This window comes from Opisthocomus hoazin, chromosome 9 (genome assembly GCF_030867145.1).
Source record: "Opisthocomus hoazin isolate bOpiHoa1 chromosome 9, bOpiHoa1.hap1, whole genome shotgun sequence".
In the NCBI taxonomy this organism is placed as follows: domain Eukaryota; kingdom Metazoa; phylum Chordata; class Aves; order Opisthocomiformes; family Opisthocomidae; genus Opisthocomus; species Opisthocomus hoazin.
In genome coordinates, this window is record NC_134422.1 from 11,248,710 (window position 1) to 11,264,563 (window position 15,854).

The 15,854-nt window shown below is 46.5% G+C and overlaps 1 protein-coding gene across 1 annotated transcript in view; it reads left to right on the plus strand.

Annotated features, from left to right (window-relative positions):
- ESYT3 (extended synaptotagmin 3) overlaps positions 1-15,854 on the plus strand; it is a 35,091-nt gene that overhangs the window by 18,013 nt on the left and 1,224 nt on the right. The window contains exons 8-22 of the mRNA XM_075430165.1: positions 1,451-1,571; positions 2,542-2,715; positions 3,233-3,315; positions 3,766-3,814; positions 4,466-4,555; positions 5,415-5,477; positions 5,572-5,640; positions 6,851-6,916; positions 8,284-8,370; positions 9,200-9,349; positions 9,874-10,316; positions 11,500-11,589; positions 12,146-12,277; positions 14,585-14,690; positions 15,299-15,348. Coding sequence (XP_075286280.1) covers positions 1,451-1,571; positions 2,542-2,715; positions 3,233-3,315; positions 3,766-3,814; positions 4,466-4,555; positions 5,415-5,477; positions 5,572-5,640; positions 6,851-6,916; positions 8,284-8,370; positions 9,200-9,349; positions 9,874-10,316; positions 11,500-11,589; positions 12,146-12,277; positions 14,585-14,690; positions 15,299-15,348 — 1,773 coding nt within the window. The remainder of the gene's footprint in view (positions 1-1,450; positions 1,572-2,541; positions 2,716-3,232; positions 3,316-3,765; positions 3,815-4,465; positions 4,556-5,414; positions 5,478-5,571; positions 5,641-6,850; positions 6,917-8,283; positions 8,371-9,199; positions 9,350-9,873; positions 10,317-11,499; positions 11,590-12,145; positions 12,278-14,584; positions 14,691-15,298; positions 15,349-15,854) is intronic.

Consider the following 15,854-nt stretch of genomic DNA (forward strand, 5'->3'; position numbering starts at 1 on the left):
CTGGCTGCTTTAGGTGCCAGTTTATGCATTAAACAGCCTCTGAAGACCTTTGATGTCGAGTGAGAGGAAGCTTTTTTTTTTTTCAATTTGAGGCCAGCGTGGCTTTTGCCCTGAAGTTTGCCCTGAGAGCTCCAGTTTTTATCAGAGGAATTAATCTGTGCTTTTCTAACACAGCTTTCCTTAATCTTTGCAGGGAGAAGGTATGTAGGTGTTCCAACCTACAGCCTCTCATATAATTAAGTGCAAATTTGGTGTCCTAAATTTTAACTCCCTGGATCTCTCACAGGGATTTGAACACAGAAACCCTTGCTTGTCCATTGGCACTACACATGAAAGCCAGGAGCAAAACATGCCTGACCATGAATAGGCTGAAGTACAGGTCAAATAAGAACTCTCCTTTTCAAATGAATCGGGCTTACTGAAGAGAGTAAAGAAACTGGATGGTCTGTCCTCATGTACAAGCTGTGTTTAGCTGGGTGTATCCTGCGACTTAAGAGAAGGGACAATCCTGTGACCTTCCTGTGGGGGCTTTTTGACAGGAAAGCCAACAGCCTGACCAAGGGCTTTCAGCCTCCTGGTTTCACATTTGGAGTAGGAGAGGACTTTGCTTCGGTGTGAATCGAGCTTCATCTGTAGAACTGTGACAGTTTTGTTGCACAGTCTTATATAAGTACTAGATTTCTCAAGAGGATGAAAGTCTTTCAGATGTTTGGTGCTCTTGGGTTTTCCTTTTAATATTGTCTTCTGCTCATGTGGAGTTGTAGTAGTATGTTGAAATCCTCTCGATAATCACATGGAGAGTACCGGACGTCTGTGATAGCCATATGCTTCTTGCTCAGGAGAAGTAGGTCAAGTTAGTTGTCCCTGCCGTACAAATATAGCAATTCTAAAGAAAAGATTTAAACTGAAAAACTAAAAATGTGTCAGTTTTAATTACACTGGGAAGTTCCCTAAACTGCAAGACAGACAGTACCCTCAGTTCAGCCAGTGTGATCTCCTGCGTGCCAAAGGTCCAGTTACTTCAAACAAGATTTTCCTTCTTAGTGCAAAATACATCAAGACACAGAATCTCGTCTTTTGCCTGGTCTTCTACTAAAAATTAAAAAAAAAAAAAGCCAAACTCATTTTGTGCTGAATGTGGCTGGCTTCTCCTCCAGTTCTACAGTAAGGTCTCAGCACGTGGCCAAGAGGAGACAGCAGTGTGCACTGGGGCCTTATTCTAGTCTAAGTCTAAAACCAAACCACCTCGAGGTCTTGAGCCCCCTGTGAAATGCTGAAAATTCCAGACTTCCTCCTGACCTTGCCTGTCTCTGATGTCGGCGCTCCCAAGGGAACCCAGAAGGCTCATTTTGCGGTGCCCGTTCTTGCACTGTGCCTCATTCTTTCATTCTAACTGAAATTGTGATCGATTCTAGAGATTTAGGTTGCTTTTTTTCCCCCTCCCCTGCAGTGTAGTGTCAGACTCGCTAATCCAAGACTTCATTGCTGCGCGGCTGGTTCTACCGAATAGGATCACAGTGCCTCTGAAGAAGAACATCAGCATTGCCCACTTGAGGTTCCCTGTCCCGCACGTGAGTCTTTTTCAGTGAGGGTGTTCATCTCTCTGAGCGCGCGTTTGCCGCAATGGGGATGCATGTAAGCTTGGTGTGTTTGGTTCCTGCGTCAGCTGTTTCAACCTGGATTGTAGGCTTTCTGTAGGTAATACTTCAGAAATATAAAAGCAGATGTTGGATAACTGATAATTTGGGGTGCACCTGGGGGTCCCACCCTCTATACACGGCATAAGAAGTCTGTTTAGACACTGAGCTCGTTTACCAATTTAAACCTTTAGTCTCATTTGAGACTGCCACAGATCTTCAGTTAGAGAAGGTAAATACATAAGCAAAGAGTGTCAGTCTACTTTAATTTTTTTACTAATGCTGTGAAGGGCTGTAAATAGGGAGCTCAGAGGGTGAAGTCTCTTTGTTACAGAAAAAAATTAAAAACTCCAACAACAGATCTCCTAAATGCTTGACACATCCAGATCTTCAGTCTTCTTCATCCGTCAAATACCTAATATACTCATTAATGAGGGTAAATATAAATGAATGACAGAAGGATGCTGCTTATTGCAAACTTGCAAACACCAGATTGAAGTTAAATGGCCACTCTGCGATAAAATAAGAACCTGCGAATGGGTGCTTAATTCCTCCTTCAGTCAGTGGGAATTGATCTTTACTCTACACTTGATTTGACTGTGGCTGTAATCCTGTGTGCATATGTATGTTTCTGATTTAAAAATAAATCTAAGCATATTTCCTATGCAATTATCTAGATTGGATCATGAATCTGTTTAAGGGGTTTCTTCACTCTAGGTAAATGGTGGAAAAAGGGTTTTAATACAGCTGTCACTGGAAATTTACTGCATCAAAATACATGTCTTTGCAAAACTGTCATGGTGACTACGCCTGCTGCCTGAAATAACTAGTTTTAGGAGGTAGCATATTATAATTATCCAAAGATCACATTTTCATGAGCAATTTTGTATCTTATTTTACTCAGGGAGTAATAAGGGTTCATCTGCTAGAAGCTGAAAACCTTGTCCAGAAAGATAGTTTCCTCGGTGCAATCAGGGGGAAGTCTGACCCGTATGCTCTGCTTCGCGTTGGCACGGTGCAGTATCGAAGCAAGACAGTTTCCCGAGATCTTAATCCCATTTGGAACGAGACATTTGAGGTACTGAATCTTTTGATCTTTCCATCCGTAGGATGCACAGCTGTTTACACCCCTGTGCTTGGAGGACCTTCTCTTAGCTGACTGCGCTGGAGCAGGTGGACTTCCTTGTTACTTGATTGAGGCATTTCTGTCCCTTAAACAAGTTCAAATTTACATTGCAAACTTGAAATGTCGTTCAGGTTGATCTGATTTACATATGTGGGTTTTTGGAGGAGGTGCAAAGCACTGCTCTAAATATCAGTCAGTACAGCAGCTATAGTCTGCTCTAGCATTGATTCTTCTCTGCTTATTAGGAATATCAGATTGAGGGGTTTAACTTGTAATTCAAAGACAAACAAACTGGTTTTTGAAATATTTTTGCCTATAATGAATTGTATTTGTTATGCAATTAGCCACAAAACAGCAGGGAATGTCCTTAATGTGTTATAAAGCTGTGAAGTGTTGTGGTGTTGTCCACAGCCTGAGTCTATATGAACCAATGTGAATGCTTTTTAATCAATACCTTTTTCTCCTCCAGTTTGTTGTTCATGAAGTGCCTGGTCAGGACTTAGAAGTGGACTTGTACGATGAAGACCCAGATAAAGATGACTTTATGGGCAGGTAAATTAGCATGGCCCTTGCTACGGGTCCAGTAACCTCTGAAAAGGGACACCTAGGTTATTCATACCAGAAATCTGATATTGAAGGAAGCTATTCCCTTTGCGCAGATATTGACACCAAGTAGTTAGTTCCTACTGCAACTAGCTTTGAACAAGGTAGAGAATGGGCCCAGACTCCTGCAGGGAATCCTAGGAAGCCCTAAGTGATCGTTACTACAGAATTTGAGATTTACTTCGTATTTATTTTAGTTTTGGAAGTGTTTGAAGAGGGAGACTTCAGAAGTGTAAGGGTGTTCCAGTGCACATGCACTCAAATAATGCGTAGAAATTGCTATTTGGAACAGATTTGAGTGTGAGTTTTTTAGTGGTGGTTTCTTCTCCTTGCCTTCCCCAACAGCAATATGCTGTATTGCCTAAATATAGACTGAAATGTTTGCTTTATGTCTTTCAGCTTGCTTATAAGCCTAGTGGATGTAATGAATGACAGGATTGTTGATGAGGTAAAGATTGCAGCTTATTTCTAAATATGGTTGGTGGTGTATATTTACATGTACTCATTTGTGCTCTCCCTCTGCTACTACATTGTTTCTGTGTGCTTAAAGCTTCCATGCACGCTTGCACTGTGGTTTTTTGACAAAAAGAAAACAGCTTCACTCAGAAAAATTGAAGTAGCCATTACAATAACTTTTACAATCAAGCTGGCAACCTCAGACAGCCGCGAGGTTACACTGAGCCAGCAGTGGAGTATCTTGTGTTGATATCAGATGTCCTGTGTGTACCGAATGCTTTGTACAAGGCTACAGATAAAGTATGGTGAAGCAGTCTGCTGAGGGAAGAAATAATCCAATCTTGTTGTGGTTCGTCTTGCAGACCAGCACTCGGCAAACAATGCCAGGGTGCCTGTCTTGTGCTGCTGCTGGCTGGAAGCCTCCATGTGCTTTGCAAGCACAGGGATATCTTATTTTCGTTTTTTCTGGCTTGCGTTTCTCAGTAGATGGACATACTACAACCTAAGTGTCAAAAATGCAAGCTAAGGTGCTCGAAGTACAGTTCTTACCATCTTTTGTATGTAAGTCTCAGAGTATTCTGAGAAGTAAGAAAAAGTGTTCTGCCTGACAGTTCTCAAGTTACTCTTTGTTGTCTCCATTTAGTGGTTTCCCTTAAGTAAGACAACAAGCGGACACTTGCATTTGAAACTGGAGTGGCTTTCACTGGTAAATGACCAAGAAAAGCTACATGAGGTGAGTATATTTGCTTAAAGGATTCAGATGCTCTGATCCCTGTCCAGTGATCAACAAAGGAGTGTGTAAGATTAGGAACCCCAGGCAAACTCACAGGAATTTATTTTTGTCTGGCAGAGTTTTGATGTGATTCCCCCTCTGCCCCTCCTGAAGAGGAGGGGTGATTGCCTGCCCCAGGTCCATTGGTTACTCAGGGGTAACTCAAATCTGGTAGCTCTTTTTGCTTGAGTTAGCAAAGCTTTGTTTGACTCGCTGCAAAGTTGCTTCTCACAGTTCCCCTCTCTGATAATTTTTCCCTTCCCTCTTCATCTAGGATCTGTGTAGGACCCTTGTCCATAACCCGTACTAGTCATAGGTACCCAGCACTGGTGCTTGGTAGGGCCATGGTTCCAAGTGGTGTCTTACTCGTCCAGTGGAATTGCTTGGATAAAGCCTGTTTGCCAAGGATGCTGTTTCTCCATAATCAAGCAAAAGCATTCAAGTTCCACTAAAGTGAACAAAATTTGTTTCCAGGCTTTGTTCTGCTGACACTGGGTTCCTGACGTTGATGTATGTGGTTGAGCATGCTTTTAGGTGTCTTACTGTGCTGGGGAATCCAACCCGTTCTGCACTAGAGAGACTGAAGAGCGTTAAAACCAGTGAATTGAAAAGACTTACACCTGCTCTTACTGGTCTGCTTAAAACTGTCATGCTGTATTGGCTTGTGCTCCTCTAAATTGCAAGTTTTAGGAGAAAGGTGAAGAGCTGGTTAGCTTTCAGAAACTGCCCTTTGGATTTGTGTTGTGCATTATGTTGTCCTTGATGGGTGATCATGCCTACCTTGTGTTTTGTTTTGGTTTATCTGTCCTGGCCTTCGCAGGATAAGAAGGGTCTGTCTGCGGCGATTCTGATAGTCTACTTGGACAGCGCCTTCAACCTTCCAGTAAGTACAAAGCACACGCAGGCACCTTTCACTCCTAACCTCTTTTTTAAAGCTCACAAATTAACTGTTTTTAAATACTCTTTTACTGATTCAGAAGAACCACTTTGAGTATTCGAATGGTGAATGCGGAGCAAAGAAGATCAAAAATAACAAGTACCTCAAGGTAAAATTTATGTCCTTCTTCCGTGCTTACAAAACAACGTTCTGGATTATGCGGTATCGTAGCAACTGAAACTAGCTGTGGTTAAAAAGAAATCTCTCTGCTGTCAGAATCAAAGTGACCAGGGGTTCGAAATAATGATTGAAAGCCCGCTGCCACCCCCGTGAAAGTCTAGGAGGTCCAAGGGGGAATGCAGCACAGAAATATTTGATTGTGTGGGGGGCTGTCTTTATTTTATAGTTTGGACAGAGAGCCTCCAGACATCAGACCAGGTCATGTTATCCTTTCTGCTGCTGCAGGGGTTCTTTCCATGCTGAGCTGTTCCACCTTGACCTCCCACACTGGGGTGGGAGGAATATGCTTGTTTGTGGTAACTTTCCTGTCCATTGGAGACCTGACCACCAGATTCCTTCCCCCCCAGTTGCAGAGGGATTCAGAAGCTGCTCTGTCATTCGTGTGCAGCCTTTTCATGCTTCTGTTTACTTTTTCCCCCAAATACTGCATTTTGCTACTGTGATGCAAAGCTGCCCATTCTCTCTGAGCAGCTCCCCTCCTAAATGTCATCTTTACAATTTAGATGAGTTACCAGCACTGTGGTAACACATCACCTTCAATAATTCTGAATTCTGGATTTCATTGTATCCACTTTGTATACAAGGCTGTGCCAAGACCAGATCCTCAGCCTTAACTTCTATAGCATTAGTGCAGAGAAGCACAGTACAAGAGGTTCAGTATTATTGCTTCTGGAAAGGAATCGTAACTTGGTGCCGAAGACTCACTTCTGGCTGCCCTACAGCAAGTCCTGAGCCTTGGAAACCAATTCTGAGAGCCCTGTTCCATTCAGGAATGATGAAGACTTCACACTGAGCCTTCAGCTCTCTGCTCTGTTTCCTCTCAGCTTCTGACAAATTTTTAACTGCTCACCTATTGAAACCTAAAGACATAAGTCTTAAATGTGTACTCTTGATGGCAGAGGGTAAGACTGTGGCTTAATTGTGTACTCTTGATGGTAGAAGGTAAGACTGTGCTGTGTTATGGCTGGAGTCTTTCCCGTGTACTGCGCTCTTCAGATGTCCCGCATCTGAAAACTATAGTCGGCTTTCCAGAAACTTACTTGAAGTAAGAGTAGTGGTTTGATACTGCTTCCTGTAAACTATAAATGTCTTTTTTTTTTTTTCCCTGCTTTCTAATTTTTCCTCGTATTAAATTGCAGAAGACAGAACGAGAACCTTCCTCCTTCGTCCTGCTCACATTAGGAAACAAGACTCAGAAAAGCAAGGTGAGGCTGTTTCATTCCTCAGCTTTCCTTAAAAACTTTCTGGTTTATGGGTGGCTGTCTCCAAGCGGCCCCTGGGAAGGGTAGGACCAGTGAAGCTGGTGTGGAGAGCTGTAGTTGCAGCGATAGCTGCAGGGGCCAGGAGGTGGGGGTCAACCAGCGCGTGGAAGCACTGCGTCACTGAGTTGCGCTTGATTAGTGGGTGTCTGGTCAGCTGCTGTGCAGGTGTGTGGGTTTTGTGCTCGTGGCCACGAGGTCATGTTGGTCACGACATAGTTCTACAAGGGCTGAAGAGGAAAAAATGATAGGTCTCCAATCTGGCTCATGCTGTCTCAGGGCAGAGGGTCATTTGCATCAAACTGGCATTTGTTCCCTCATCAGTCTCCTGTGTTTCAGTTTTACTGATTTTTTTTTTTTTTTTTTTTTCCTGGACAAGGCGTATTCAGCTCTCCTCCACTTTACTTTCAGTTCCTTTTTCATTATTTAATATTTACTTTTGCCTGGAGGGTATGAGCAGCAGCTGAGTTCTGCCCTCCCAGTAGCTGCCATGTTTATTGCCCCGCAGCTGGATGAGGGTGGCCCTGTGTTCCTATGGACACCCAACAAATAGGAATGAATCCTGTTGGCTACACACGAGCATACAGGACTGGCACGTGGTGTCCTTTGTTTCTTCCACTGCTTCATCCAGACATTGGGTTCTGCTTGCATTGTTTCCTTTTTTGGCTTTCCCTTTTCTCCACCACATCACCTGCCTCTCCCAAGCTGGTTCTGACTTCCAGCTGTCCCCTGCTCCTTTCCCCTTGCTGCCAGCACTCGTGGCCTGGCAGAAGCGGCGGGTTTACAGAGCAGCCTCAACCACAGCCCCCACGGGTGCTTTCCATGCTCTTTCATCCTTGGAGTGGACGGCAATGAAGCTGTACCCTCATGCTCTTCCCATGAGCTCGACACCACTCCGACTGCTCCTCTAGCTTCCCTGCACTTCCCCAGCAGCTTGCTGCAGCCTGGGGAGCTGGCTCGGGGTGCCTGCAGGCTCCTTCTCTCCCTGGGTGGAGAGGTGGGAGGGAGGGAGCAGTGCCTTGCTGCGGGTAGAGCAGGATGCTGGTCCAGGCAGCACTGGCTGGGGCCAGCTGCAGCTCGACAGACTTGTTCTTCGGCATTTCCACGCCCCGCAGAACTTGTTCTGGTTTTGCCAGAGACTTGGCTTCTGCACACTTCTGACCTGGAAATTTCGGTCTCTCCATACAGCTGGGGTGGAGCATCCCTGAAGAAAACAAGAGGGTCACTGTGACCCTCTCTGGTGAGCAGTGTCATGGTATTCTTTGCTGCCAATGGAATAAGCTAACGTGTGTGCCACAATCTTCTTGTTGCAGACCTGCAATTTCAGCAAAGATCCCACATGGGGCCAGGCTTTCACCTTCTTTGTCCACAGCGCTCATTCCCAGTCGCTCCATGTTGAGGTGAGAGAAAAGCCTTTGCTTTGGAGATGGAGTGCATGTACGAAGGAAGAAACCTTCTCTATGGTGGATGTGATCTCAGTGCTGGTTGTTTCTGTGTGCTTGTGCTGGGTTCCTCCTACTTAAAAGGTGGAAGAAGCACCTGTTGTTGCACGGGCAATTCTCTGTTAGGTAATGCTGGTATCTGCCTTTGCTCTAGGATCATGTAACACATAGTATCTTAGTTCAAAACATGGGACATTTCTGGCTGCAAAGTGCAAAGGAGGCTTTATACAGGTCTGTGTGTAGTAAAGCTGTGAATATTTTGCTGTCAGAATTCGCAGCCTTCATAATTCTCAACCAGAGTCCTATCTCTTCACCTGGGTGTTCTGGCTCCCTAGCATACCTTGCAGTCACAGCCAGTTCTGTGGCTGTTCACTCGGCTACAGAAATGGATTTGAACTTAGAAGGTGTATTGAGGTTAAATGGGCTAAACAAACTATTACCTGAAAAGCTTGTAAAGGTTTAGAGCAGTTGTCTTCCCGGCTGCCTGGGACGTTTTCCCCAAAGCAAGTAAGGAAAGTCAGGTAGATCCCAGGGCCTGTTTTTTTTCTGCTAAGGCAGTTCCTTCTTTGCGTAGTTAGAGATGGGATTTTTACTCCAAACATACTCATTTGTTACACTTCTGAAATACTGGCATCACCCATTTGGAAGTCACCATACTTGATAGTATGTGCTGAAGTAAATAAGCTAATTTTGGTCTCTGTCTGAAATACCTTCTTGCTTTGCTGTTCCCAGTGGTATGCTTTCCAGTTTGCCATCAAATAAGCTTTTTTTTTTCCCTTCCCCCTAGATAAAAGACAAGGATCGGGATAACGTACTGGGAACTTCAGTGCTATGTCTCTCCCACTTACTTAAGGACCCAAACATGACTCTGGATCAGAGATTTCAGCTGGATCATTCCAGTTCAGACAGCTTCATTAAGATGAAACTTGTGTTGCGGGTAAGTTGTTCTTTGCCATACTCACTCGGCTTCCTCAGTGGAAGCATTCAGTTCTAAAAAGGCAAAAGAGATGAAGGATGGGTGTGGAGAAATGCGGCTTTGCTTCACAGATGAGTAGAAAGCAGAAGTGTGACAAGGTCTTTAAGTGCAATTAAGAGTGCGTGGTGGAGGTGAGGCGTATCCCTGGGGCTTCCTAAAACTTAGCGCAGTGCCATTGCTGAAAATCTTCTCATGACAATGGAGAGTTGGACTGAGAAAATCTAAGCTGGGGAAATCAAAGCTGATGATAGACAGTAACAGAGGCTGGTGCTTAGGAATTGTTTTCTCATTGTGCTCAGGATCACTGTTAAATACGTACACGTAGGATAGGGGCAGAGAACATCACAGCTAATGCCATAGGCCTCTCACCCCTAATGGCAGATTCCTGCTGTTATAGTCTGTGAAGTTTCATCCTAGGTGGTAATGCTGGCATTAACCCCAACGCTTTGGGAGCAGCGCTCATTTCTCTCCCTTGTGATTTTTAGGCCTTGAATGTTGAAGAACCCGATCCACAAAGAGTCAAGGCTGGTGTCAGTGCCTCGAAGCAAGGTCCTGTGCGTGTCACGGAGAAGAGTGGAAACCAGCAGAAGTTTGTCTCCCCACCAAAACCAGAAGTCTCAAAAGTACCTCCTATGAGCAAAGACTCTGCAGCACTTGAATCCCTGCCAAAAAAGGACAGCAGAGAGGACCTGGACACAAATGACAGTTCAGCAGCGCCGGTACCAAGTGAAACTGTTGCTGGCCTTAATGAGGCAGAGCGTGAGCAAAACCCAGAGCGTCGCCCGTCGTCAGCACTGCAGACCAGAGCAGCCGTAGTGCCCACGCTGCCAGTCGTACAGGAACTGAGGCTTGCGCCCAGTGTTACTTCGCTGGGTTCTCTGCCTTCTTCTTGCTTTGAATTAAGTAGCAGCAATCTGGACCTTCATAAGTAGGTGTTCTTCCAGCTGAATTGTTCTTCTCTTGGGAAGGTTTGGGTTTCCTAGGTCACTGTTGCATACAGTTGAATTCAAGACTGCTAAGTCATTTGGCATCTGGGGCCTCAAATCACCTTATGAAGAATTGACCTAAGCATTCCAGTCCACAGCAAAGTAAATTACAGGGTCACTGTCAGATTAGGTGTAAAGTGAATGCATTTCCTTCACTGGCTCTTCTAAGAGGTGCTGCATCTGTTGGCTTTGTATAGTTCAAGAGCCTCTCACACAGAGTATCCTGTGTCCCACAACACTCATGATTTTAGCAACAGGGGACTGGAATTCTGAATATCCCACTTCTGTGAAAACATAGACTCTTGATAAGCATATCTGGCTGCTTAAAGTTTTGGATGCTGTGTTTTATCCAACAAATTTTAAGACTCTCACAATGCTCTGAACAGACTTTTTGTGGGTCCATGTGCTTGTGTGCGTGCCCTTCCCCCAGCGCGCAGTGTGAGGCTGCAGGTAGTCTGCTCCATCGAGGAGGGCAGAGAGCCAGATCTGCCTCTCCTGGGGCGCAGAATGGAGCGAGTGGAGTCCAAAACGAATGAAGTACCAAAGAAGAGAGCATCAGGGCAGTTACCAATGTGAACATCAAACCCAGCTCCAGCTGTTGGATCTGGTACTTCTGGACTGGCAAATTCTCTAGCTCTGAGCAAGGGCTCATTTAGAAACCATTTTAAAGCCATTTTAAGCAATGTTTAGGATTTGAAACTGCTTTAATAACATGCAGAATGAGATAAAAAAAGGTCCCATTTTGCATGTACGGACATCCTTGCAGGAGCTGTGTAACGTGCTAGCCTGTACTTGCTGCTCCATCAGCAGCGGGCCAGTTAGGGGCTGGTTTGGCCATGTGTGCTGTGGGACGGAAACCAGGTGCCTGTACAGAAGGCCGGCTGGGCAGTGCTGGCACTAACGGGAGTGTTGTTTCTGTGGAGCCTCTGTGGTCCAGCTGCGAAAAAAGCAAGGTTGGAAAGCAAACCTTAGGATGCCATAAAGAGCAATAGTGCCCTGAAAGTTGGAGTTGAAAATGCATCGCCAGCTTCTGAAGTTCATGTGCTGTTCTGTGCTGCTAGGGCCATGCGTGCGGTCTGTTACATAGCTGTATTTAAAAGCCCTGACTGTGCAACTGTCTTGCAGCGGGACTGGGATGCCTCTGGGAGAGATTCAGCTCACAGTGCGGTACGCTTCGGTACGGCAGAGTCTCGTCGTGCTGGTGAACGGCTGCAGGTAACGCTGACGATGGCTTGCATATGTGAAGGAAAGGGGAAGAGCTCTCTGAGCTTGCATCAGGTGTTCAGAAAGGTGGAGCAGAACCACGCGCAGTGCAGGCTGCCCAGCTGAGCCGCCTTAGCGCTGGCTGACTTCGATCTGTGCAGCCTCACCAAGCCGGGGCTGGTGGACACCGCCAGCTCTGGCCAGTGCTACCAGCAGGCCTGCGAGAGCAGCCAGTGAGCTGTGCTCGCTGCAGCAGAGATGCTGTAACCTTCGTCCATCCAAAACTTCCTCTGAACAGCGCTGGCAACTGATGTTGGGGTGTCATGGCAAGAGCTGACACCTGTGACTGAATTTGTAAACGTTAGGTTAGGAACCCCAGTAGTGTGGCCACACACTCAGTAGTGAAAATTGTGTGTGACTTCATGTCCTTAAAGTTTTATTTGCTTGTGTTCCAACTCCCAAGATAAATGCTTTTGGCCCATGAACCCATCTGTGAAGGGTGGGTCTGCTTCGAAGAGAGTCAGTGGGAGAAGCTGCCTTGCTTGTCAACACTGTGTTTCTTCAACAGAAACTTAGTGCCCTCTTCCAATCGTGGAGTAGATCCGTATGTTCGTATATACCTGCTTCCAGATAGAAGATGGGCAAGCCGGAAGAAGACTTCTGTTAAGAAAAAAACTCTGAACCCCCAATACGATGAGAAGTAAGAAAATGTTAATTACGATTGCTGCTGAAATAGTTACGATCTCTGTAGCTGCTGAAATAGTTACGATCTCTGTATAATGAAAGGGCCTCCGTAAGGTACGCTCCTGTTGCACCTAAGGATTGTCTCATTTGAACGTTTGCAGGTCTTCTGAAAAAAATGGCACTTCAACTGTGATTCGCCAGTACTTCGGGCTGGCTGTGCGCCGCGTGCGGTGCTGTCTGTGCCCCGCGTTCCCTGATCCTGGCAGGTGCAGGCTGCGCTTGCGGCTTTGCACGCGGCCGTTCCCCTGCCCACCTTTAACTCCCGGTCGGCAGAGGCAATTTTTTCCATTTGGGTACCTTGCAAAGCCTCCTTCTCTGTTCATACTGCTTTGCCCGATGCTTATTCTGACATCTTCGCAGAAGTCAAAGGCAGAAATACAAAGCCTTTCGAGGCTGGACCGTTCTTCAGACAGACGGATGGATGCTGTCCTTGAGACCTGGTGTAAGGTCCAATGAGCAGGATAAAACGCAGGGTAAAACGCTCCCACCTCTTTGCTGACAGTGCCATGTCCGCAGCTCTGCCACTGAGATGCAACGCGTTTTGTGTAAAACCAAACAGTAATGCTTAGAAGGAGCTCTCTTTTGAGAGGTGTGTTTAATCCCGTATTTAGAGGAAGGTACACTCATGTGAAAATACGTGAATATTGAGTGATCCTGGGTGACTCAGTTTTTTCCTGTGTTGGGTCCTTTCTGTACGTAGAACCATAGAATGGTTTGGGTTGGAAGGGACCTGTAAAGGCCATCTAGTCCAGCCCCCAGCGGTGAGCAGGGACACCTTCAACTAGATTAGATTGCACAGAGCCCCATCGAAACTGGCCTTGAGCGTTTCCAGGGATGGGGCATCGACCACCTCTCTGGACAATCCGTGCCAGGGTTTCACCACCCTCATGGTAAAAAATTTCCTCCTTACATCCAGTCTAAATCTACCCTCTTCTGGTTTAAAACCATCATCCCTTGTCCTATCACAACAGGCTGTGCTAAAAAGTTTGTCCCTGTCTTTAAGCCGCTTTTAGGTACTGAAAGGCCACTGTAAGATCTCCCCACAGCCTTCTCTTCTCCAGGCTGAACAGCCCTGCCTCTCCCAGCCTTTCCTCACAACAGAGGGGTTCCAGCCCTTGGATCATTGCTGTGGCCTCCTCTAGCCCTGCTCCAACAGCTCCATGTCTGTCCTGTGCTGAGGGCTCCAGAGCTGGATGCAGGACTCCAGGTGGGGTCTCACCAGAGCGGAGCAGAGGGGCAGAATCCCCTTCCTCCACCTGCTGGCCACACTGCTTTGGATACAGCCCAGGATACGGCTGGCCTTCTGGGCTGCGAGCGCACATGGTCGGGTCATGTCCAGCTTTTCATCCCCCAGTACCCCAAGTCCTTCTCAGCAGGGCTGCTCTCCATCCCTCTATCCCCCAGCTGGTATTGGTACCAGGGGTTGCCCTGACCCAGGTGCAGGACCCTGCGCTTGGCCTGGTTGAACTTCATGAGGTTCACAGGGGCCCACTGTCAGTATAGGTCAGAAATGGAGAAAATTTTTTTTAAATATTTTATCTTAACACTCAAAACATTGGAGTTGTGGATTTTGCGTCTGCCTGTTCTCACGTGACTCCGCTGATGCAGTGCCAGCACAGCTGTGGGGAACAGCATCGCTTTTTCCTCATCCTCAGTACTGACGTGTCCCGTACATCCTCAATTAAGTATAATAGGTTGAGCAATACTTAGCTCCAAAACACGTTACCTGTTTTGCAACTCTGACTTGAGGAAAAGCTATTTGGGTGGGCAGAACTGCAGTGATTTAAGGTGGACAGAACTCACTTGGCACTAGATGCTGCGGCCAGAGCCATGAGTCGGAGCCATTAAGAATTTAATTGCCACAGGTTTCAACCTTTGTCTTAATGTGGTATGAACCTACTTTGTAAACTTGGGGGGTTGGCCCAGCTATTTCCTCTGAGTAATGAGGGTTGCATGGAAAACACGCTGATCTCCCATCAAGGGGGAAAATGGTGGTAAATGGAGTTTCATCATGGGTGCGTGTTTCCCTCCTTCCCCCTGGCGCAGTGAACAGTCTGAACAGCAGTGCCCTAGTCTTTCATGAGGCCTGGAAGAGATTTCTTACAATGGGAATAAAAATCTAACTACAGAATTTCCTTTTTTTGTGTCTTCCTTCTCTGTTGTGGCCGCTGACGCTGTGTTCTGTCACTGTCTTCTGGCTGCTGAGGCTTAGAGGATTTTCATTTTTGACTTGAAGTCTCTCCTTCCAAAACTCTGCTTTTAGGTTCGAATTTTTTGAATCTTTGGAAGACGTCAAGAAAAGGACGCTGGACATCGCAGTGAAGAACAGCAGGCCCTTCATTTCGCAGGAGAGGAAGGAGCTGGGGAGGGTGAGTGTGGAGAAGCTGCCCTGCTGCTGCGGTAGCGCGGAACAGCCTGAGGGATTCTGGCAATCCTGGAACGCAGTTCTAGTAGCCAAGCCTCAGGAACAGGACCAGCAGTCTGGAAGCAGCTGCTTCCGCCAGACTTCTGAGATCAGGCTGTATCCACGTGGAAGCTCGCGTGGGCTCGTGTGCCTGCTGCTTTGCTTCAGAAGGGCACTCCCGCGATAAAAACGCGTTTCCCGGGCCCCGCTGCTGCCCACCTGGGGAGCGGCTGCAGTAGGGCAGACACGAAGCTGAGAAAGACAGGCGATTAAAACCCAGAATTTGCCAACGGTGCTTTGATCTTTCTGTGAACAACTCTGGTTCCGTGAGACGTAAACTGGAATTGCTTCTGCGGTGGCAGATAAATTTGAGCAGCGGTGCTGAGCGCCGGGCTGAGGCCGGCTAACGCCCGGGTCCTGGGGTGCAGGAACCCCGGCTCCCTGGGGCTGGGCTGCAGCCCTGGGGCGCGGAAGTGGGGGGGGGGGTGTGTGGCTTGGGAGGAGGAGCGCTAGCTTCGCTCATCCAGTTGTACCCTGAGTAATATACAGAGGAGTAAAATTTGCTTTTTAAAGGTGCAGATTGACTTGTCGCAGGAGGATTTGATAAAGGGTTTTGCGCAGTGGTAAGTTTTCGAACTCTCAAGCCCCGCGAATCGCGTTGCTGGCAGTTGGCGTGACGGCTGCTGGAGTGCTGGGAAGGGGCTGTGCGCTGTGGTGAGCAAGGAGAGCGTCTCACCTGCCAGCGCAGGACTAACTTGAGCTCATCTGGTAGTTTTATCTCAGTTGTATGTTAATCCAGCTGCTAGTGCAATGCCTGCCCTGTGAAACAGTTTTAATAAGAGGCCTATATGTCAATTAACACTCTTCAGCATATTTTAAGTTACCATAAAAGCCACTGGGACACTTTAATAAACATAATTCTTTTACTTATGTAACCTTGCAACAAATTTTAACTTGGATAAAGATCTTAACTAAATTAATACTCTGATCAGCAATATATATGTATGATAAAACTTTTAATTACAAAGCATTTATCGAAACTATTATAATGAGCCACTTACAGTTTTGCTTGTATGTCCGTTGCGGTTCAGACTTAAACCCTAAGCGCTGGTCTGGGGCCAAGATCAAG